This window comes from Notolepis coatsorum, assembly GCF_963971535.1.
Source record: "Notolepis coatsorum genome assembly, chromosome: 1".
Taxonomy (NCBI): Eukaryota; Metazoa; Chordata; class Actinopteri; order Aulopiformes; family Paralepididae; genus Notolepis; species Notolepis coatsorum.
The window spans coordinates 221,149,054-221,171,533 of record NC_140165.1 but is presented as its reverse complement, the minus strand read 5'-3'; the positions used below and the strand labels follow the sequence as shown (position 1 = coordinate 221,171,533).

General features: G+C 44.2%; 1 protein-coding gene across 5 annotated transcripts; it reads right to left on the bottom strand.

The window, feature by feature from the left end:
• Window positions 1-4,032: 4,032 nt before the first annotated feature.
• On the bottom strand, window positions 4,033-20,257 carry ccnl1a (cyclin L1a; the record flags this gene model as incomplete). 5 transcript variants are annotated; one of them, XM_084332868.1, is made up of 10 exons in its annotated part: window positions 19,942-20,257; window positions 19,632-19,706; window positions 19,022-19,131; window positions 16,550-16,670; window positions 14,088-14,152; window positions 8,664-8,763; window positions 7,802-7,906; window positions 6,567-6,820; window positions 6,352-6,450; window positions 4,033-5,720 (listed from the first exon to the last, which is right to left on the bottom strand). In XM_084332868.1, exons 1-10 carry the CDS (start codon window positions 20,179-20,181, stop codon window positions 5,234-5,236), a joined length of 1,656 nt encoding a protein of 551 aa, XP_084188994.1. In that variant the 5' UTR covers window positions 20,182-20,257. The 5 variants fall into 5 exon arrangements, with proteins under 5 accessions (XP_084188994.1, XP_084188995.1, XP_084188998.1 ...); XM_084332869.1 differs by lacking the exon at window positions 19,942-20,257 and adding an exon at window positions 18,551-18,590 and having other exon boundaries at window positions 19,632-19,700; XM_084332872.1 differs by lacking the exons at window positions 19,022-19,131; window positions 19,632-19,706; window positions 19,942-20,257 and adding exons at window positions 13,580-13,593; window positions 18,418-18,552.
• Between the last annotated feature and the right edge of the window lie 2,223 nt (window positions 20,258-22,480).

Sequence of the window (22,480 nt, the reverse complement as noted above, 5' to 3'; positions counted from 1 at the left end):
CCAGCGGGACCCCCCCCCCCCCCCTTAGTGTATCCAGCTATAATCATCTAAGTACCATCGCTATCGTTTCCTAAATATTCCAGGTTGTATACTTACTCCCTGCGTAACCAGAGATTGGACATTCAATGTTGATTTACCTACGAATACTCATTTGCCATAAAAGTGCATATTTCATATTTCAAATCATAAATGTAATTAAGTGATCGTTGTATACACCTTTTGCTGTATTAAACCTTCGATTTGGTACATTTGTGTGGATTCGTTTCATCAGGTGGGAAAGTGTTCATCATACTTATATCTTGTACTGGGTGGCCAGAAGTTAAAGTACATGAGGTAGTGGTATTAAATATCATATCTAACAATACAGTCAGGGAATTGTACCCCTCAGTTACAAAAACCAACAGCACTAGAGACAGAGAAACCCCTAGAAGCATGAGCTTGGGACACTCCTCTACTATTGAGGGAAAATATGAAATGGACAAGCATCTGAACACAGTCAACCAAGCCTACTTAAAGGCACTGCACACCTGACACCAATCAGGTGGCAATCAAGCCCACACACCTGCCATGCCGCATGGCAATTAACTGGTGTCTGGTGATTGACAGCTCACCATGAGAAAACCAAAAATAACTGGTGTCTGGTGATCGACAGCTCACCAGAGAAAACACAAAATACATTCAAAGCACACTAGAATAAAATAAAAGCCCACATAAACCATGATCCATCACAATACAGTATGTATGTGCATATTCACATACTATATAAAGATGTGCAGTGTTTGTCTCAGTGGTGTATTATTTTGACCTTTTACTGATGATTTACTGATCACTCTGGCAACCACTAGCCAGATATACCTCAACCTATAGCAGAAAGAGGGTCGTTGAAGCAGTTTTTCTATCTCTCTTGGATTCTGGAGATGTGATTTATAGACATGCTACTGCTTCCGTTCTTAAGCCCTTAGATTCTGTACATCACTCAGCCCTCAGATTTATCACCGGTGGTCGTTATATACTCACCATTGTATCCTGTACAATAAGGTCTGGTGGTACCATCACTTCAGTATAGGACTGGACCTCTGGATCCTATCATACTCGCTCCAATGAGGAGCTCACACTTCAAACCCCCCAGAGTTTACACTGAACTTGGGAAAGCTGCTTTTAGCTTCTGTGTGGAACGGCTTGCAATTTACATTAAAACTCAATACCTTTATTATCGTTTGGACAGTTTAAATCTGACCAACCATATCACCTAATCGTTTTTATTTTTGTTTTGTATTAATTGTGTACTGTACTTCTCGGAACATCCATCTGAAAAGTTGAACTCTCTATGATTTCCAAGACTAAATAACGGTTGAATTAATGAATTAATGACTCATACTGAGGGTGTGTTGCCCACTCTTTTGGCAGTGTGTACATTAGTTTCCCGTTACTCAATTTGTACTGTGGGAGACGACTTGACAAGGCTGTCAACATGTATGTGCGCGCGTGCGTGTGTCTGTGTACGTATGTATGTATGTACAGTGTATGTTGTGTGCAGCAGTGGCCCCAGACTTGCAGGCACATGTAATCACTTATAGTGTGACAGGTAACTGGTGGAGTATAGGAGCAGGGGAAACAGAGTACTGCATAATGGCTGAGGGGAGCAAGAGAGAGAGAGAGGGTGCTGGGGGGAAAGTGTGATGTAAGCAGTGATGACTCCTCATTTGGCCACAGAGATGAGTTTATAACACATACACTGCGTTCAGAATGACAATAGCTTACCTCATCATATACCAACTAGTGCAACCTTTTTATTTCTGAAATAGATTTGACCCTTAAGGCAAGGCACTCGCCCCGAAATGCTGGAGACGCTGGGCTCGTCAGTTCGAGCCCAGCGCTCCACATTTGCTTTCAGTTTAGCTGGTCGTTCATACTAATACACATTGGCCGTATTAGGGGGTGGGAAACTGATGGGTGGGGATCGGGCGTTGTGGACAGCGACTCCTACAGGTCGGTTGGTGCGCCTGCGCAGTAGAATCAGGAAGTGTCTGGGGCAGCGTGAGCCTCCCACGCGTTACTCCTCGCCACAGAGATCGAGCTGCGCGGGTGAAAAGATGCAACTGCTGTTACCTCAAGTACCGGAGGGGACTTGTGCTATGTATGACTTAGTCCACATTGCAGCCGGCTTGTGGGAGGCAAGAAACAGCGTCCGTGACAGGGGAGGGTTGAATTGGATGATACGAAATTGGGATGGGAGAAAAGAAAAAAATATATAGAAAAATGGGAGAAAAAGTGGATAAAAAAAAAGTAGAATCCGTAATGCTGTCAAACAGAGGCCTCTAGGCAAAAGAGCCTATTGCTGGCCACGCCTCAGGCTCTAAGGTGTAGCCAAATGTAAACAATGTGCAGTACCAAGAGGGCTTCTTTTGCCTAGAGGTCGCTGTTTGACAGAAGATTCTACCTTTAAGTTGGTATACATCATTGTGATTGAAATTGATAATATAAATTATAATAAGTCAAATATGCCTATAAAAAATTATACTATGGAATTACACTGCACAAATGTATTGCATTGGCCAAAAAGGCCCCCAAACAGCAATGCCAACAGATCCATGGCCCTTTGCTGTGAGCTCCAGGTATTGACAATACTGATGCTACAGACTCTACCACATGGCCACTACAACTCAACGTGTATTGTAGATAGATAGGCAGTGAGAGCCAACACATCACCAGGGTTATCAAGTGGGGACCTCCCTTCACCAGTGTTTCGTCAAGTTAGGCCCACGACACCTCGGGAAGGCTCAGTTCCAGCATCCTAGAACCACCCCCATCCATACTAGTAGTTATCATTTTCCATTATATCCACACGCAGACCTTCCTTGTGTCAACAACCTATGTCAGAAATAGAATACAATTGGTCAGGAGGACCCAAATGGTAGGCCTATGCTTCAATGAGCATGCATCGCATGACGAGATAGCCTGGGCATTTTGAAACATTTAAGAAAACATGTCTTATTGGTCACACTACAGCATGGTTGACCTCCCAACCCATGTATGAACATTCTCATTCAATTCACAGCTATGCATTTTCTGCTCTGTAACTCTTGCTTCCTCTACTATGTAAATACATAGAACGTAAAGACAGAAGGCAGACTAAAATAAGAGCTCTTTCTCTTCTGATCATGTCTTATCTAAGTCCAAATCATGCAGCACCTCGCACATGGAAACGTTCAAACGAAACTCAACATTTTGCTGTTGAGCTGTAAATAGTACGAAATAGCCATCACAACCTACCAGCCAGGGTCAGTGTGCAAAATCCTGCTTAAAGTTACTCATGTCAACACTGCCCTCTAGCGGCAGTAAAACACATTACAGGCTTCTACACTACAGCTCTACCAGAGCCCTTTCTAATGTATCTTTTTGGCTGTACATCCTGGTAAATGTAGTCCCACATTTCTTTTCCAGTTCACAGAAAATGCACTTGGTCTTTAATATACTGAAATGGAGAAAATGTTAGCATTTGTTAGCAATGCTACAGGGTTTTAATGAAACCTGCTTGTCAAAATGCCCCCATCGACTTCTACCAGCATTTATCTAATAACATCCAATGTCACGTTAGGGCAAATTATAGATGTGACTTAACTGAAGCCCTTTTGACAGGAAGCCTCATGTAAACATACTAGTAAATCCCACGGGGATAATCTCCACAAGATTACCAACTAGGTCTTAACATTACTAACACGACTACTGTGGAATTCTTTTTGTACGTGCGTATCAAATTACAGTACACACAATGTTTATTTGATGTGAGGTTGACATACATAGCTGCTGTAAGTAATGACTGCTAAGCGATCCGTAGACTAATCCAAAATCTAGTATGAAGTCGTGGAGCGTGTTTAACCCTTTGGCTTTCACTACAACCACACTACGGTTAACCATTTGTCGTGTGGCAGTGAAAGGAAAGGGGTTAACCTTCTGTATTGTAGCAGCGAAAGTGAAAGGGTTAACAAAGTATATCCCCTGAAGGAAAGGAAAGCAAGGAACCCGTTCAGTGCCAGTCTTTTTTTATTGAGTAAAAATCAGACATGAACACGTGCAGACTAAAACCCAGTGTAACAAATTCACCACGATCCTAAAAGATTCTCAAATCAAGAGTCTGCATCACGCTGCCGTAAAAAATATATCGTCTATTCTCTAGAGAACCCCAGGGTTTTTTGCATCTGTACAGAACACGGCCGTAGCGAACGTACATCTGTCCAAAGAAAAGATGAATAACAAACATAAGCCCACGTCGCCTGGCTGCCACAGTCCCTCAATGTGCAAAAGAAAAACTAAAAAAACATCTCTATTAACTTTCCTGAATGGCCCTTATTATTGTTGTACATTTTTATTCATTCAATCGTTCCACTGAGCAGTTTGCTTTTATAAATCAAAGCATTCACAATACGTCAGCAGTTTTTAAACCTTTAAATCTTTACACTGTAAATATGTAGTTTCTCCAGATCCATAACTTTACATGTTGAACAAAAAAATAAAAGTAGGGGTTGGGGGGGTACAGGAGAGTAGGAAAGAGAAATCATAAGTGGAAAAAGAGGAGGAGATGGTGGCAGTTCTGGGCCCGATTTAACACTAGGAGATGTGTCTTCCCCCTCAACTCAACCATAGGTTTCACTGCAATCCCAAGAACTAACGGGTGATGAAAGCACAAGTTCAACTGCATAGCCTTCTCCAGTCCGGTCCTTCCGAGAGATCCAACGATTACTGCTGAGGGTTGGCTTATCCAAACGCACCTCAGGTCTAAAACTGTTTTGGCTCCATTCTACGGCCAATAGATGACATTCGTTGGCAAATATCAAGTATGGGCAAGACATTTTCAAATTAAAAACAGTTTCAGCCTGGGAGATAAGTTGATAATTGATGTCGTTATTGTACCCGGCAGACAGGCCGACAACATATTACGTTGCCGCCGCTGTGAGCCGAAGGATGAAGCAGCTTAGAACTAGGGTGCGTTTGGAGAAGCCTGTGTCGTGGCTGTGTTACAGTCCTTCCACCAGGCCCAGAGGATCAGCCTATGTTACAGTCCTTCCACCAGGCCCAGAGGATCAGCCTGTGTTAGTCCTTCCACCAGGCCCAGAGGATCAGCCTGTGTCGTGGCTGTGTTACAGTCCTTCCACCAGGCCCAGAGGATCAGCCTGTGTCGTGGCTGTGTTACAGTCCTTCCACCAGGCCCAGAGGATCAGCCTGTGTACAGCGCTCAGCGGCGGTGGCGGCTGTGCCCTGAGTGTCCACTGCTGCTGTGGTGTTTGCTCTTGTGACTGCGCTCCCTCTCTCGCTCCCTCTCGTAGGAGCGAGACCTCTCCCTGTCTCTCCGCTCCCCGCGGTGGTGGCCTCCCCCCCGCTCGTGCTTGTGCTTCTTGGACGAGGAGAGGTCCGATGAGCTGCGGTCTCTGTCTCTCTCCCGCTCCCTCTCCCTTTCTCGTTCCCGCTCCACTTTGGCGGGAGAACGCGTCCGGGAGCGAGAGCGGGACCCCCGCTTCCTCTTGTGGCCGGACCCTCCCCCTCCGCTGTTGCTGTGGCGACTGCTGGGCTTGGAGTCACTGTTGCCGTGGTGGCTGACTTTTGGCTTGAGGTGGGGGAGGAGGGGCGAGGGCTGGTGTCGTCGTGGCGACGGGCTGCGGCTGTGAGAGCGCGAACGCGAGCGAGAGCTGTAGGTCCCCGAGCGACTGCGTCTGCTGTTGTAACTGTAGGAGACGAGAGGAACGAATACGCTCAGTTAGACTCAAAAGGGGGGTTCGAGCTGGGTTTTTGGGATATATTTATTATATATGAATATGTATACATGTTAGGGCTGACCTTAGTTTTTTTTTTGGAATTCGAAGCTTCGGGCCGAGATTCGATTTTAATTCGAAGCTTCGAAAATATATATATTTTTTTTTAAAGATTCAAAGATTTTATTTTATTATACTTTTATTTATTTATTTTTTATTTTTTTGTGGGCCTTGTAAAGCACTTGTTCAACTTTGTCAGTGCTGTAAAGTTTAAACCTTTTTAAATCTTAGACAAACTAAACACTTTGAGGCTTTATAAAAGCAGCACAATGAACACAAATCTGTCAGTGCCGAGTCCGACCTCATCTTAAATAACAAACCGCATTGCTTGTTGTAGTTAACAAAGAGCGGCAGAGTTTATTTTGCAAAAAAAAGAGAATAAAAATTAGTTTTTTTTAATATAATCTAATTTTATTTTCATATTCGAATCCTATGCCCATCGAACGAAGCTTCGAAGTATTTAAGACAGCCCTAATACATGTACATATTTGTTTTAGTCTTTCACGTTGTATAGAATGCAATTGGAAAAAGGAAATAGTCTTACTGTCTGCGAGGGGAGCGTGATCTGGAGCGTGAGTGCGTTCTGGACCGAGAGTGGCTCCCGCTCCGGCTGTTCCTCCCAATTTTAGCTTCTTTCCTCAGCCTGGGAGAGACAATTAAGAGACCAATTCATTACAAAGAACTCAGCATTCAAAGACAACAGCATGGGCCTCAATCGAGAGTTAAATAAATAGTGAATAAATAAATAGTGTCCCTCACCCGTTGTGTGGGCTCTTGGTGACCTGAGCCCGGCCGTCCGGCTCCTTCTTGACCGGCTTGAGAGCCTGGGGGTTGGGAGACTTCTCCTCTGCCTTGACCACGTTAGGGGAGGAGGGTTTGGAGGCGGGAGAGAAGCCCCCCATGGTGGAGAGGGCCGGGGTTCCGTCTGGGTTCAGGCCCTTGGCCCTCTGCTTGATGTCCGCCAGGAACACTTTCCGTCGCTCCACCTCCTTCTCCAGGTGGTCATAGTTGGGCTGGAACAAGAGAGAGAAAGGTCACCATTATGATCTGGTTATAGGGAGGCAGGACCACAGGAATCCGCTTCAGGAGAGTTTGTGTAAATAAATAAATAAAAACAGGGGAAATGTAGCTTAAATGTATTTGTTCATTAAACAAAACCCTTCATAATGTCATCCTTCTGTTCACAAGGCTCCTGAGTAAAGTGTCTAGTGAACGACGACATGAACGAAAAAGGTCAAACCCGTTGCTCTTGTAACAATCTGTATTAGTGGATATGGGTGGAGGGGGGTCTGATATCTATACGATTCTGTCAGCATACATCACATTCTCAGAGAACTGAGAAGGCTTCTCATCGCCACACAAATACGCTTCAAGGTTCTTGACCTAGCATTTCGTGCAACGAGGGGAAGGGCTCCCTCCTACCTCCGGTCAATGATCTCCAACTACACACCCTCAAGCCCCCTACACTATGCAGCCGGAGACCCACTCCTATTCGGGCCCCTGGGTGCTCATCAAAAGGAAGCAGGCTATTCTCTGTTCTGGCTTCACGGTAGTGGAACGAACTTCCCAGCACAATCAGGACAGCTTAAACACGCACCAATTTTCGTACCATCTTTTACAATTATGTACTATGCTACTATGTTTATACTACTACCTACTATGTCAATATGTCTATACTACTATCCACTCAAGAGTGTAGCACTCAAGCTCGACACTGCTAGACAAGCAAATACCACTTACCCATAGCTGCCAGAGGTGGACCCCTCCTGCTGACTTGTACACAATGTCGCTTTGGATGAAAACGTCAGCTAATGACTAAATGTAAATTAAACCATAGAATTTGGATATGGGACTCCCGGAAAACTTGATAGCTCAAGTTTAAGCCCACTCCTACCTCATTGGACCCAATGCCCCACCTTAACCAAGACACCAAGCTTTTAGCGAGTCCCATCTGAATGTACTCTCCTAAAAGATGAGTAATGTTAGATAATAACCTTCTTCCTGGTGTACAGTCTGAGGGTCGTGATGCAGATCTCCTTCATCGCCTCCTCGGTGGCTCCAAACACCAGGTACCAGTGAGGTCTGGACGGCAAAGGCATCTGGATGACAGACGGGACAACAAAATACTTTCAGTCAACACTAGAGGGGGCACTTCGTAAAGCAATGACAAGAGTGCTTTGGGAGTCAAGAATGAATGAATGAACTAATAAAAGGAACTGTAACCGTGTTAGCCTAAGAAAGAGCACTGTGTAACTGATATAGTAATGTAGGAAAACCTTTACATGTTCAGGTGATCATGCCAAAAAAAAAAGACAGGATATAATGGGGAAAATGCAGAACAATGGGCATCTCCATTAGAAATGAACAGAAGTTGGGTAGTGGCAACATCACATGTCTAAAGAAGCCTGGTGGTGGTGGCAACATCACATGTTTAAAGAAAACGGAGGTGGTGGCAACATCACATGTTTAAAGAAGACAGAGGTGGTGGTGGCAACATCACTGTTTAACCCTATCACTACCACTAGACTGTTAACCTTTCACTGCCACACTACAGACGGTTAACCTTTCACTGTGACAATACAAAAGGTTAACCCTTTCACTGCCACACAACAAAGGGTTGTGTGGTAGTGAAAGGTTAACCTTCTGTAGTGTGGCAGTGAAAGGTTAACCGTCTGTAGTGTGGCAGTGAAAGGTTAACAGTCTGTAGTGTGGTAGTGAAAGGTTAACCTTCTGTAGTGTGGTAGTGAAAGGTTAACCTTCTGTAGTGTGGTAGTGAAAGGTTAACCTTCTGTAGTGTGGTAGTGAAAGGTTAACCTTCTGTAGTGTGGTAGTGAAAGGGTTAAAGAAGCAGCCTACCTGCAGAGCTCTAGCGGCGAGGAATATACAGGCACAGGCGATGGTCTCGGCTTGGAACCTCACAAACACGTTGGTCCTCAGGGAGTCGTTCATGTAGTTCCTATTGGAAACAAAGCACAGAAAACACATAGCATCTTCTCTACACATCGCCCTTCATACCCAACACAGATCATAGCACAGAAGTGGTCGCTATGGATAAAGTCAGGTCAGGCCAGTGGCATAGTTGCATTTGTAGCATAAACATACTAGAAGGGCACATATATGTACATATAATGTTCTGTGCCCTGCAGAATTCTGAGGGCGACAGCTTCAAACGCTATCCAGCTCATTAACCCTTTCAGTGCCACGGACGACATATCTCGTTTTATCAGCCCCCCCCCCCCCCCCCCCCCGTTGAGTGCCCACGACGACAAATATTGTTTTATTAGCGATCTGAAATCATATTTAATCAACCGAGTCTCGCGTTGGTACACCAGCCCCTACAGGAGCTCAGAATGGAAAAAAGCGCCCCTATCGTCTATCCCTGTGTAACTGCAGGTCAGTCGCTTAGACTGACCTGGGATCTGTAGATATGTAGAGGCGGAGCCAGCTGGCTCCTTGTGCTGGCAAGAAGTCTATCAACATGGAAGTCATCGCAGGACGGGAATCAGCCTGAAATATATATTCACAGCAGCCAATAATCAATCAATAAGCGTGATCGATATTTGAAATGGCGATCAGGAATTGGAATAATCTTTTTGGAGAACATCTGATCTGAGGTAAGGAATCTATTTTATCAGTCTTGGGATAATCAGAGTTGTATTCGCTGAGATCTCAGCGTTTGCCCTATGTGTGATGTGTCTGTGTGTGCGCAATCGCTGGAGGAAATAAGAGAATCGATTTTTCAGCTTGCGTCTATAGCGTGCATACGTACACATATACTATCGATAATCTAGCGTTTATTTGAAAACGATAAATAGGCCGAAAAATTCCGTTTGTGTATTCTAGAATATTTTATATTTTCCTTGAAAACGAGGACTTTTCAAAATGCTATAAAACAAAAATGAACAGATAAAAAAAAAAAAACGCTTCGACAATGTTGACTGCAAACGAGTCATTGATAAAGCGACGGGCAGATTAGACGCATAACCATAATTTAAAACATAGATTAGGCGTTTTTAACGCTAACATTGAAGTGGATGGTGGCATTCAACGGGTAAATCAAGGTTAAGCAAGGGCTCTGAAAGTGTTAAGGCAAACTGACTTTATCCATCGCCGGTAACGGAGAACTTTGCAATGTGGTGGGGCTGGATTTTGACCCAGTTCTGTACATTGTGATTTTGATCCCAATATTACTCTATTCTAAAGAGTTCTCCAGAACCCAGGCGGGCGACCACAGCATTAGGCTTTGCAGCAGAAGAACAGGTAAGAACAACACGTGGAGACTTGAACTTTGTCCTTCTCTCTTTCTCAGGTGCATCCATGGTGGCAGCGGGTCACAGATGCAGCATTACAGACTGGCCATTTCCTGCTGCAGCCCCCCACCCCCCCACCGACATCCACATCTTAAAACCACACTAGGGACGCAAAGCAAACTAAGCCAAGCCCTATGATGATCCAGAAAATGTGACATGCCTTGTATGGGGGAAGGGGGGCATGCAGGCACATGGATGTACAGGGTTGTACCAGAATCTTTTTACTGTATGTCTGGGCTGGTGGGACAACGGGGAGGCATAGCAGGAGTGGTCTCATGCAGGACAGATCAGACAAGTACCCGTCTGTTTTGGTGGTTGGTAATGATGCACTCGAGACAAATGATGCAAGCTCCCATTCTAACTGTCCAATATAATTCATTCTTGGGAGCATTTCAAAAACAGTAGCAAGCCTTTTACCCACAGGGCACAGTGACTGGAGGATTCAAACATTCAACGATGTTTGTTAACTAGCTAACATTGCCAGTAGGCAAACTTACCAGCTAAACATGTACTGCCATCTGCTAGCAGCTGGTTAACTAACTACCCAGCCCAATCCCCTTCCATAGCTCCTGTGTGGTTGTCTTGCTTGCAATAAAAAAATAAATATTATTTGGTATCAAGGCAAAGTGAAACATGTGTGCTACAAAACAATAGCCAGACTTGTGTCCGGGTGGGTCAATTCGAAAAGGCAAACAGACGGATGAGATTAGCTGAAGCTAAGAGTGCATTAGCAAAAGGACAACACCAGCTTGAGGTGAACTGGGTCTAGCATGGAGCTGGTGTGAGCATCTATGTCCTCTGGGAGACATACATGTCGTACATAGACGATAAACAGAAGTGAGGTAATGGACGTATGACTGTATAACCTCCCACCCTACCCAGACTCAACAGAGACCCGATCCCCCAAACCAGTGTCAGGAGAGGCTTGTCCGTTTGGCTCAGTTGAATGATCACACGGCAACACTGCACCTCGACCAACATTTTCTCATTAAGGACGCCATGTGTGCAGATTTTCATCTCGCCCTTAAACGGAATAAACAGAATTCAGACTCGGGCTTGGTGAAACCTGGCACACAGAGCGTTCTCTGGCCCTGTTCAGACGTGGTGTTAACGTGCATCCTGGGTGACGCCATCACGGGTGGACAGCTCTTAAGCACAGGCGTGACTGCACCCAAGACGTGTCGATATGCGGTCGCGTATGGCCCACATTCGGAGGTGGTCTAGGTCGCGTATGGCCCACATTCTTTTAGCAATGTGTTCTAGGCCACGTCGAAGGAGCGCCTAGTCATGTAATTATATTAAGACAGCAAAGGCGAAAACAGCTGCTCTCCTATTTCCATCTCCAGTTGGGTCTCAAATTGCATACGCTGGCTTTATCCACGCTGTCTGACGCTTTTGAAAAGCCCATATATAGCCTGTATTAGGGCTGTCACTTTTTTAAAAGTCATGTTGAACAAATTGAATGTAAAACATGAGTTTCTATGTAATTGGAACCCCCCCCCCCCGTTATAATTTGCACTCACCGCGCCCTTTCAGCAGCCCCATGCCTCAAACCACAAGCAAACCCCAAACAATTATTAATCGTGCCACAGTGTAGGAGACTGCATCAACCTATGCACTCACAACACCGCTGTATTGAATTAATCTACACGTGTACCCTGTGCTGTGAAAATATATTCATTAATATCTGCACAACCAAAACATGCTAGTAGTGATAAAGCTGTGAACGTTGTAAAGGATGCTTGAGTTGACCATGAATGGTTTAAGCCAGTGGTTCTCAAAGTGAGGTCCGGGAACCCCCCAGGGATCCTTGAGGGAGCTCCAAGGGGTTACCAGGAACACGGGTAAATGGATTCATTTCACTAATGTTTTACTTTCAGTTTGTCCAATGATAGAATATATAAGAATGACTATTCTGATCAACCACTGTTACTTTCCCATCTTAGTTATGGAATTCAGGACTAAATCATATCCAACAACTAAAATATTCTCTGATGAGAGTCCCTGGCCAATTACATATCAGTGTGGTAGTTCTTGACATGTTTGAGAACCACTGGTTTGGAATGAATACACAAGGAAGGTGCATATGTTGTTTTACGAGGTGCAGGCCTAATCAACTTTTGACAGCAGTCATCACTGGAGAGGATGTCATCCTTCTGTTACTTGGAAATATGTTTTCTGATCATTCAGTGTCGTTATCATCCGAAGTTTTATTAAATACGGTGGAGCTCACATGGAAACACTACTTTTGCCCCTGTATTAACTTCGGCTACAACAAATACAGTTCTCTGCATCATGTTCCTATATTTCCAGCTTTTGGGTCATTAACGGGAACAACTACAGCGTATTGGCCCACTTGACAATGCAGACGTGAAATTTCCCGCATGCAGATTGCTGGCTAGGTATACTAGAATAACCTAGTAATAATCTGTGTGTGCAGAAATGGCAACTGTTGTGCGCGGCTCATCTAGCAATCAGGGGCTGTGTTCCACTGGGGAACAGAACAGCAGTTACATCACAGTCCCCAATTGAGATTTCTGGAAATCGCCGTGGATACGAGGAAGGCCAGTCTGTATCGCAAAAGTAACTAAATGTTTGTGAGAAAAACAGGCTTCCAGGCTAGTAACAATACTTTACATCAAAAAGTGTAACGGGAAAGCTGTATGCTCCATCACATTACGTAATTAACATACAGATTTAGAGATGTGGGCTTACACGTTCATTTGCATATTGAGCGGGGGAACTAAATACGATCAGTGGTCACTCCAATACGCATTCCGACACCGGGCGTGAACTCGAATCCGTGTCGACGGGCTCTAGACACAATCTGGATGTATGTGGATACAAAGTACAGGTCTGAACAGGGCCTCTGAGAGCAAATTGGTGTTTCCACTCATCATCTGGCCCGGACATTACAGGTCATTGTGAACTCCTATGTCAACACAACTAGATGACACATGGTCGTTGAATTCTGACAGACTGCTGCATGGGCGAGACAGGTCCTGGGAGACAAAGCCCGAGAGCTGGATCAGCCTGTAAGACAGACACACGTCTGGACACCACGTCAGTTGGGGACAGGACACAGTACACCACTGTATTCAAAAAAAGGTAGGTAACTGATCATTTAAAAAAATCATGAACTTCTGGCTAAGTTTACTTGAATTCTAAATGTAAGTAAACTAAGAAAAAGATCAGAATGCAAATGTATCTATCTAGAACTACTTGGAAAAGAGCAAGTGTTAACAATTAACAACCTTGATAGCAAAACCAAAAAAATACAAATCCTTTTGGACACCCCCAAGAGAAAACAAGATGATGTTGGCAGTTGGGAAAGGCCCGCCCCTTCAGTGAATCTCGGCACTGGGAGTGGCTGTCTGGAGTAGGCAGCCAGCCCATGGGGGGGGCTTCCTGAGGTCATGTGGTTGGAGGAGGCAGAGTTCAGAGGTTCTTTATGTGACTTACCAGCATGGACTACCCTTTAATCAAAGAGTAGAGAGAAAGGACAAAGTTAAACCAAGTTCCCTGGGCACCACAAACCAAAAGACTTTAAAAAACAAAGCCATGTAAGGAAGAAACACACAAGATACTGAAGAGACGCAAAACAAGGTTGGTAAATCAGAACAAACAAACTGCTCCATCAGAGAATACAGATGCAGAAGGGTTTACATGGGAGTGGAGTTACTGTCGCAGGCAGACCTGGGCAAAATAGTGGAAATACATTTCAAATATTTGACTAAGAACAAAGAGTAATGCTTGATTTTCACTTATCCACCAAGCGATGTCTCCACTTTTGAGGCTGTTGAGACTTTAGTGTCTGGCAAGTAAAGCAAATGCAGCCAGTGTAGTTCAAATATTTGAAACCACCTTCAACTCTTTTGTTTTGCCCGTGCCTGGTAGCATGTCTTTGAAACACGACACAAGGTGCTGCTGTGGGGGAGGGGGGGTCCAGGGAAGACTGGGAGTAACTTACCAGGCGGTCTGGACCAGAGTTTGGTTCTTCTCACATTCCAGGACTTGAAGGTACATGACGATGATCTGAAACCACACAAAAAGGCAACACATTACACAACGATCATCCGCCAATGAGCAACCCGCCCACGTGTGTTTGTGTGAGTGTGTCCAAAATCAAGCTAGTTCTGAAAAGTGAGAATGTTCTAGAATGCCACAGCTGCTTCCTTAGTCATACATGCATGGAAACCCACAATTTTACTAAATTCTACAGTGTGCGGTGACTGAACACTGTTGTGCAATAACGCATGTGTTGGAATTAGGGATGCCCCGATCGATCGGCCACCGATCGTTACCGGCCGATAATCAGTATAAATATGCGATCGGTAGGGATGGGTACCTTTCACATTTGAACCGGTACCGGTACCTGTGAATCGATACCGGTACCCAACGGTACCTTTTTTTCGATACTTTAGTCTCAAGAAATTTAATTTACCTACCTCAGTCGTAAAAAAAAATAATCAAAACTTCAAATAACTACAATTTCGACAGTTTTCGGCTTGTCATTGCTCCGACTGCTTTGTTGTTGAATCAAGTCAAATCCTAGGTAAGCATATATTGTGCGTGTGAACGTTGACATGAAAAGAAAAAAAAGTAAAAAAAAAATAAAATCATTTCTTTTTGGTTTCTCACTTGATTCGATACTCTGTAGTACCGACGTGTTTCGGTTCGGTGCCTCAAAAGTACCGAATTCGGTACCCATCCCTAGCGATCGGTGATAATGCTTTATTTTCGCCGATCGTCAAAACCGATCGATGACACGGAAAACATGATCCAATTCTCTGCGGAGTTCTCACTCGCTCACAGCCACACTCTGCTGCTGCGCGTCTTGCTCCTCCCCTCCTCCCAGACCCATCTCATGTCAACAAACAAACCCTTCGAGCACCGCAGAGCTCCTCTTTCAACATAACTGAAGCATTAAACAAAATGGCCCAGTCATCTATTCACTTTTGTTTAATACACGAGGCGTTGTCTAATGTTATCTAGCTACTGATGGCTCCTGCTATCAACGTGACAGTTTGGCATTCGTTTTCGCAAGCGCTGGCTAGCGTTGGCTAACTAGCTATCGCCCGTGAGCTAACGTTAGCTACCGAGCTAGCGTTACTGTTTAAACAAAACTACACAGTCAACTATTCACTTTAGTTTAATACATGATGAGGCGTTGTCTAACTGGCTAGCTACTGATAGCTCCTGATATCAACAAATGTGCATTTCAGTTTAAGAATGATACGGATGCACCAGCATGAAACCTCCGTTAGCATAGTTAGCTCACGTTAGATCACTGTTAGATCACAACGAAATGATCCAGTAAACTAAATAGTTCACTTTATTTTAATACATGATGCATTGTCTCTGGGCGGCTACGTGGCGTAGTGGGCAAGGCACTCGCCACGAAATGCTGGAGACGCTGGGCTCGTCAGTTGGAACCCAGCGCTCCACATTTGCTTTCAGTTTAGCTGGTCGTCCACAGTAATACACATTAGCCGTATTACGGGGAGGGAAACTGAAGGGTGGGGATCGGGCGTTGTGGACAGCGACTCCTACAGGTCGGTTGGTGCGCCTGCGCAGTAGAATCAGGAAGTGTCGGGGGCAGCATGAGCCTCCCACACGTTACTCCTCGCCACTGAGAGATCGAGCTGCGCAGGTGAAAAGATGCGACTGCTGTTACCTCAAGTACCGGAGGGGACTTGTGCTATGTATGACTTAGTCCACATTGCAGCCGGCTTGTGGGAGGCAAGAAACAGCGTCCGTGACAGGGGAGGGTTGAATTGGATGATACGAAAATTGGGATGGGAGAAAAATATAGAAAAAAATGGGAGAAAAAGTGGATAAAAAAAATACATGATGCATTGTCTAACGTCATCTAGCCGGCTAGCAGTAGCTACAGATAGCTCCTGATATCAATGTCTTATAACATAATTGACATTATTCGTTTTTGCAGCTGAACATTGGCTAATTAGCTATCATGCTTCATAACACGTTTCAGACCCTGTTGAACTATCGCTCTGACTCAATAGTATCCATCTGCAGAACGTCAGCCCCAGCACTCTCCGGCCCCAGACTGAATGTGATTTGACCAAAGCAGAGTATACACACAGACAGTGGAGCTGTTTGCAGATAGCGAGCATTTTGACTTGTTGCGTGGTGGCGATGTCTCGCAGACAATACAACTACAAGTATAATTATATAATATATATATATTTTTTTTTAAATATAAATATATAAATAAAATTATATATATATATAAAAAAAAAAGTAATCAAAAACTATCGATATCGGCCGATATGGCTCAAGACGATCGGTATCGGTGGCAAAAAACGTGATCGGGGCATCCCTAGTTGGAATGTACACAGTTTCCTATGTGTCAGGTGTCACATGTTGTGGCAGTTGAGGTGCATGGAGAGCGGTCTGACTGGAACTCACCTTGTGCGGATGCTTGACGTGCACACAGAAGCCCAGCTCCTTCAGGATCCGCCGCTCCGCTTTGATCACTTGGTTTTTGGTATTTATGTAGTTCTGATCAAGTATCAATGAACTTGCACTCCTGGTTTGTGAAAGGAATCAAAATAAAGAAAAATGTATTCTTCCCCCATTTCAAATTTGAAAAACAGACAAAGAAAGTGCCCTTCTGCTTTTCTTTGACTCTTTTTCTCTTTTCCCCTTTCAACCAACTGAAAGCAACAGGTCCAATTGTATGTTTGGTAAGTTCGTCGGGGTTTGGGGACTCCTATGGTTCCAGTTGAGAGCGTTTGGGTTCTGTAGACAAATCTCTGAACCTCTCAAATCACCATGTTATCACAGCTTTAACAGAAATATCCATTTAGATCACCACCACCAACACGACCGCTCCGGCCACGACTAGGCAACCTTCACTACAAATTCAAGGACACCTAGAAGCATTTCACTACCACAACAGGCCTATATGCTGCCCTTACCACATCTACCATCTCCTGAGAAGACATTGTGACTAAAGCCAGACTGACGCCACATCACACCCTGATAAGGCAGAGGCCGGGTGATCCTAACATAGTGTGAGAATGATCTTTTAACAGCAAGAGAGACGTGTGCAGTCTTCCCACTCTTTTTGGCCAGACGTGGAGGGCGTGGCCCTATACAGGGCAGTGCCGGTTACCGACGGACTCAGTTCCCATTGTTGAGATACACGCAAGAGTCTCGCCTCTCGAAACACATATGCGTGAGTCTCACGCTGGCATGTAACCCAGGTATAACTAGGCTTGCCTGGTCTCGTTTTTAAAAGCTTGACTGAGTCAACAGACTTCGGTAACTGCTCCATTTTTGTGAGGATCATGCACTCGTCACCATACCAAAAATAACAACTAATCAGCCTCATGACATCACATAAAAGACAAGCCACGCATGTGGGTGTACTTCAGAGTTACTTAAGTCACAAGTTCTCAAAGGCCACAACCTCATTCAAAAAGAGGAAAAAATAAATGCATGTTGCTGCACAGGGTCTGAAAACAGCCCTTCAATGTTGTGGTACATATAGTAACATTCCATTTTGTGCCATGTTCATGCATGAGAAGCTGTACATTTATGCTTCAGTTACATAGCTACTAGTGCCTTATATAAAGAGATTACCTCATGGGAGAAGATTATCATTTTTAGATTCCTACTGTGAAGTATACATATAGGATGGGTGACAAACAGGCCAATTTATGTTTTGAATGTAGTCAAAACCAAATGTTTGACTGCAAGTAAGATTCGCTATAAGCAAGATGGGTGCACTGTATGATGCACTTAATGTAACAATGCTAAAATGTTTACAGTAACCTAAAAAGGCAGCAATAAGTTTAGAATCAAATTAGCATGATTTGTTACTCCGAGGACACCTGCCACATTACACACTCAACTCCTAGTCTCCTAAATATTTCAACCCCCAAATTAAATGTTACAATTACGACCTCCTAGTCAGTTGTGTATCCGTGTTCCTAACACTTAAACTGGACTATTCATTCCTCCAATTACAAACTCTTGCGAGATGCAGTGTCCATTACATAGAAGTAAACCCTCCAAGACCTGCATAAAAACGTAATGACACGACAACAACAAAACACAAGGCAGTGATATTTCTGTGAGAGCCATGAGTGACAGGTTGGTGGATGAGGTTTTGCTCTTATAGCAAAAAAATATATGCAGAGTGGAGCAGTCAGAGAGGAGAACTACGTTACCCATGGGTCGGCTGACCAGACCGGACAGATACCCAAAGCTTTTGATAGAGCCACAGGAGTCCCCAAGGTGCCCCGGGAGGCCAAGGACCTTCGGCCAACCTGTCATCCCCGATCCCAGTGCCCCGCAGTGGATCAGACCACGGGCTTCTCCCACGGGAAGGGGGTGGGGCTGGGGAGCAGCGACACCCCGCTCGCTCATGGTTGTCATGCCGACTGCTTCATCTCTACGTACCATTCCACATCACCCAGGCTTTGGTAAATGTAGCTGGTCGCTGTTAGTTGGTTGCAAGGGAAAAAAGAAGCCAAGTTAATGCTGAGGTCTTGTCAGAAGAGAATTGAACAGTTCTGAAGACAAAAGCACACTAGTCAAATGTGCCCTCGCCTTCTATGAATTGTCATACTACCTCAAAGAAATCAAATTAACTAATGTAATTAAACACTTTGTAATAAAGCCAAATGAAACATCTTATCAAACCTATGTTAAAACGTGAGTAGCGGCACAGTTATATATGCGAGACTACCAGATGAGGAAACTGAAAAGTTTTAAAATGGTTTAGAGTACATGGGTCAACAGAGGAGCACTTTCACATAAATGTATCAAGTTAACATCATACAGCACCAGAGAAACAAATCAACATGTGCGACGAATCGTGTCTGATTAAAAAAAAAAAACACAAACCATTCATAGTTTAGAGATGCTTACCTTTTGCCTCTAATCTGTCGTAGATGGTGAAAGACATTGATGACGTCTCGTATTCGTCGCGGAGCTTCTTCGATCTTGGAGGCCAAATTGACACAGGCCATAGAAACAATCTGGGGGGGCAAACAAGACCACAGGGGGACGGTTTAACAGTAAACTGGCAGCTGTTCTGTGACCATCAACGCCAATGGGGGACCCTGATGTAAACAAGACGAAAGTCTTTCTCTGGTCTGCATCCCCTTAACAATTGTGTGTATTGAGCCGTACTGTATTGTACCCATTCTGCAATCTGTTCATAAAGTTTTCAATCAATCAATCAACACTAACGGGAGCAGTGGGCTGTAAATTACAACATGGCTGCTCTGACGAACGCGAGCAGAACGTTTGAAGGTCCGTTCTCACTACTCAGCCAAAACAGCCACGTCTAGCGGCGCGGCGGCTTTTCAAGTCATTTCCAAGTAGAGGGGCGCCGCGCGCAGTGCCGCGTCGCGCCTCTACATAGGACACGGGTCGAATGTAGCCGCGCCGCGCTGCTTTGGGTGAGAACGGGCCGTTAGCGAGCGAACGCTGCTGTACCGTGTTTATTATTTGGGTCAAAGCCGGGTTCTCTTACCTCAAAGCTATGCTTGACGAAGGACTTGGAGTAGAAAAAACGATGAAAAAGCACTTGCCCCGTAGCCATGGCCACCTGTAGAGAAGAAATTAGAAACATTACGACACGACTACACACTGGTGAACGTTACACAATATCCGCCATTTTAACTCGGGCACAAGGAAGAGGGCTAACGCTAGCTAGCCTGGTGAGCTAGGCCTCGACATGTTATATCCACAACTAAATACCCGTCAGACGGGACTCGGAATAACAGGGAAAGGGGAACACACTGTGTAACATAAACAGTTGTATATTATTCGGGGTGCTTTACCTGGGGTAAACGGAGCAGAATGCCCGCCGATTGGATCAGCTCGCAGCCCAGGATGCGAAGGTCGGTCTCCGTGTGCAGGTCGAGGCCGTCGAGCATCGAGGGGGTCGGGGAGAGCCTCTCCTCGGGGACGAGCGAGTTGTCGAGCGCGAGGTACACCTCGGAGTAAAGTTTGTCGCCGATAAGAATTCCATCGTTGTTTGTTGACGCGTTAGAAGCTGCGGAGAGGGGACCCGCGGCCATCTTCACCGGGAAATAACAGACAAAACACGGCAGAATAGCAAAGCTAGCTCAGCCACTAGAACGACGACGGAGTGAAGGGGCGACGATGACAAAGTGCATGACGTCAGTAGTTTCCCGAAGTGCACACGGATAGTGGTGGTGCCCGTCCGCCGTGGTAAAATAGTTCCATAACAATAGCCCCTATATACACTGATATGGGGGTCTGACAGCGGCACATTGAGAAATAAACAAATAGTCTGTTGGAAATATTTTATTTTATTTGTATATTATGTCTTGTCATTATTATTAGTGTGGGTTCTCATAATAGAACATTCTATAACATTTGTGATGTCACAGTATGATGTCATAATAGAACATTCTAGAACATTTGTGATGTCACAGTATGCTGTCATAATAGAACATTCGAGAACATTTGTGATGTCACAGTATGATGTCATAATAGAACATTCTAGAACATTTGTTATGTTGACAAATAGTTTATAGGCGAAAATGGTCACCAATAAAGTCTATTTGATTGACCGTGATGAAGTGTTGTACTGTTGTTGGTGTCTTGTTTTCCACTCAACAATGAATTCCTGGTGCTGTGATAACATTAAAGTACAAGAAAATGAGCTTTTGTGCCCCCTATGTAACTTAGTACTAACAACAGCAGCAATGCATATTCTAAAATGCCAATAAAAACCTAACTTGACAACATAAACATTCTAAATCTAAATAGGCCCCTTTGTATTTCCGGTTGCATAATGTCTGCATACAGTTGCTGACCGGAAATAAACAAGGGCCAAAGCTGTTCCCCTAGCAACAGAATAGCAACAGAATACTCCTGAAAAGGTCCCCCCTGTATTGAATGCACAGAAATGTGTCTTTTTCTTGTAGCATTACTTAAAGTGACGATGTGTATTTTTTTCCCTATTAATGAATCAAGTTCTGGGGCGTGTCGAGAGCAAATTGAGACCACCAGAGCTTCATGGCACTCAACTTACCATTCTAGCCTCAAATGGTCTGATGAGACACAACACTATAAGCGACCATTTGAGGCTAGAGCAGCAAAGGTGATTGCCGTGTTGAAGTACTGGTGGTCTCACTTTGTTTAATACACACTCCAGAACTTGATTAATGAATAATGATCAAAATGACACATTATTGCTTTGAATGTTATCACAGCACCAGGAATTAATTGAGGCAAGAGAGACAAGACACCAACACCATGGTAAGTCAAGTTGACTTTATTGATGACCATTTTTGCTGCAAGCTATTTGAGATTCAGTGTAATGTGTGTGTGTGTGTGTGTGTGTGTGTGTGGGTGTGTGTGTGTGTGTGTGTGTGCACTGCAGGTTATGTAGTAATGGTTTATATGTAAAATGCTAACTGTAACCAGTCATTAACTAACTGTAATCACTAACTAACTAATCAGTTACAGTTAGGCTACTGAGAAAAACACTTCAGAGAAATCAGAGTACAGATCTACAAATAGTGTTTATTTGTTGGGTTACTCAGAAGCATGTTTGAAATGGGAAAAGTCAATCTGACGGTGAGATGAAGGACAGAACCACCATCACTTGGTAATCATGAAGACAGTGTCATGTAGGCTCTGTACATTTAAGAGGCAAAGTAGCTTGATTCTAATAATGTAATCAGGTTATGTCACTGTGCTGAGTTTAGTTCTTAGTCCAATACATTAAAGCCTACATTTTAAAAGTAACCTTCCCAACCGTGTTTGTGTGTGTGTGTGTGTGTGTGTGCCTACTGTTGCAATGTAGTTGTTTTACTAATAGGTAGGCCTATATGTTTTCAGACTTTTTTTACGTGCATATTAGATCCCAAATTATATAATTAAGTCACAGATTTGACATTGGCAGCCTGGGCTTAATGTTGTCATGGATAGGTATTTGTATTTTGTAAAAATAAAAAAAATTATCACACAAATGTTTGGCTGGGCGTGATCTCTAGTCTCCAGTGAGGTTTAGGTATGGGTTAAGGTTAAGGGTAGGTTTATAAATAACTTTTAAGGTGGATACCTTCTACAGCCGTAGGGTTCTGAGAAGTGAGATCACCAATGACGTAGACTACGGGAAAGTCCAGACTTTTCACCACTACAGTTGAGAACATATTCATCCGCCCATTCAAACGAATTGCTGCCAATGGTGGCGCTAACGTGCCATTTGTTTTACGTTTCAGTGCGCAACTCTATTCAACTTATATTTTCTAACTGGTTCTGCTCCCAGTCAGTATTGTTTGTTCAACCACAGCTTTATTGAGTTATTATTTTTGTACAATGCATTGTATTTGAGCTAAATGC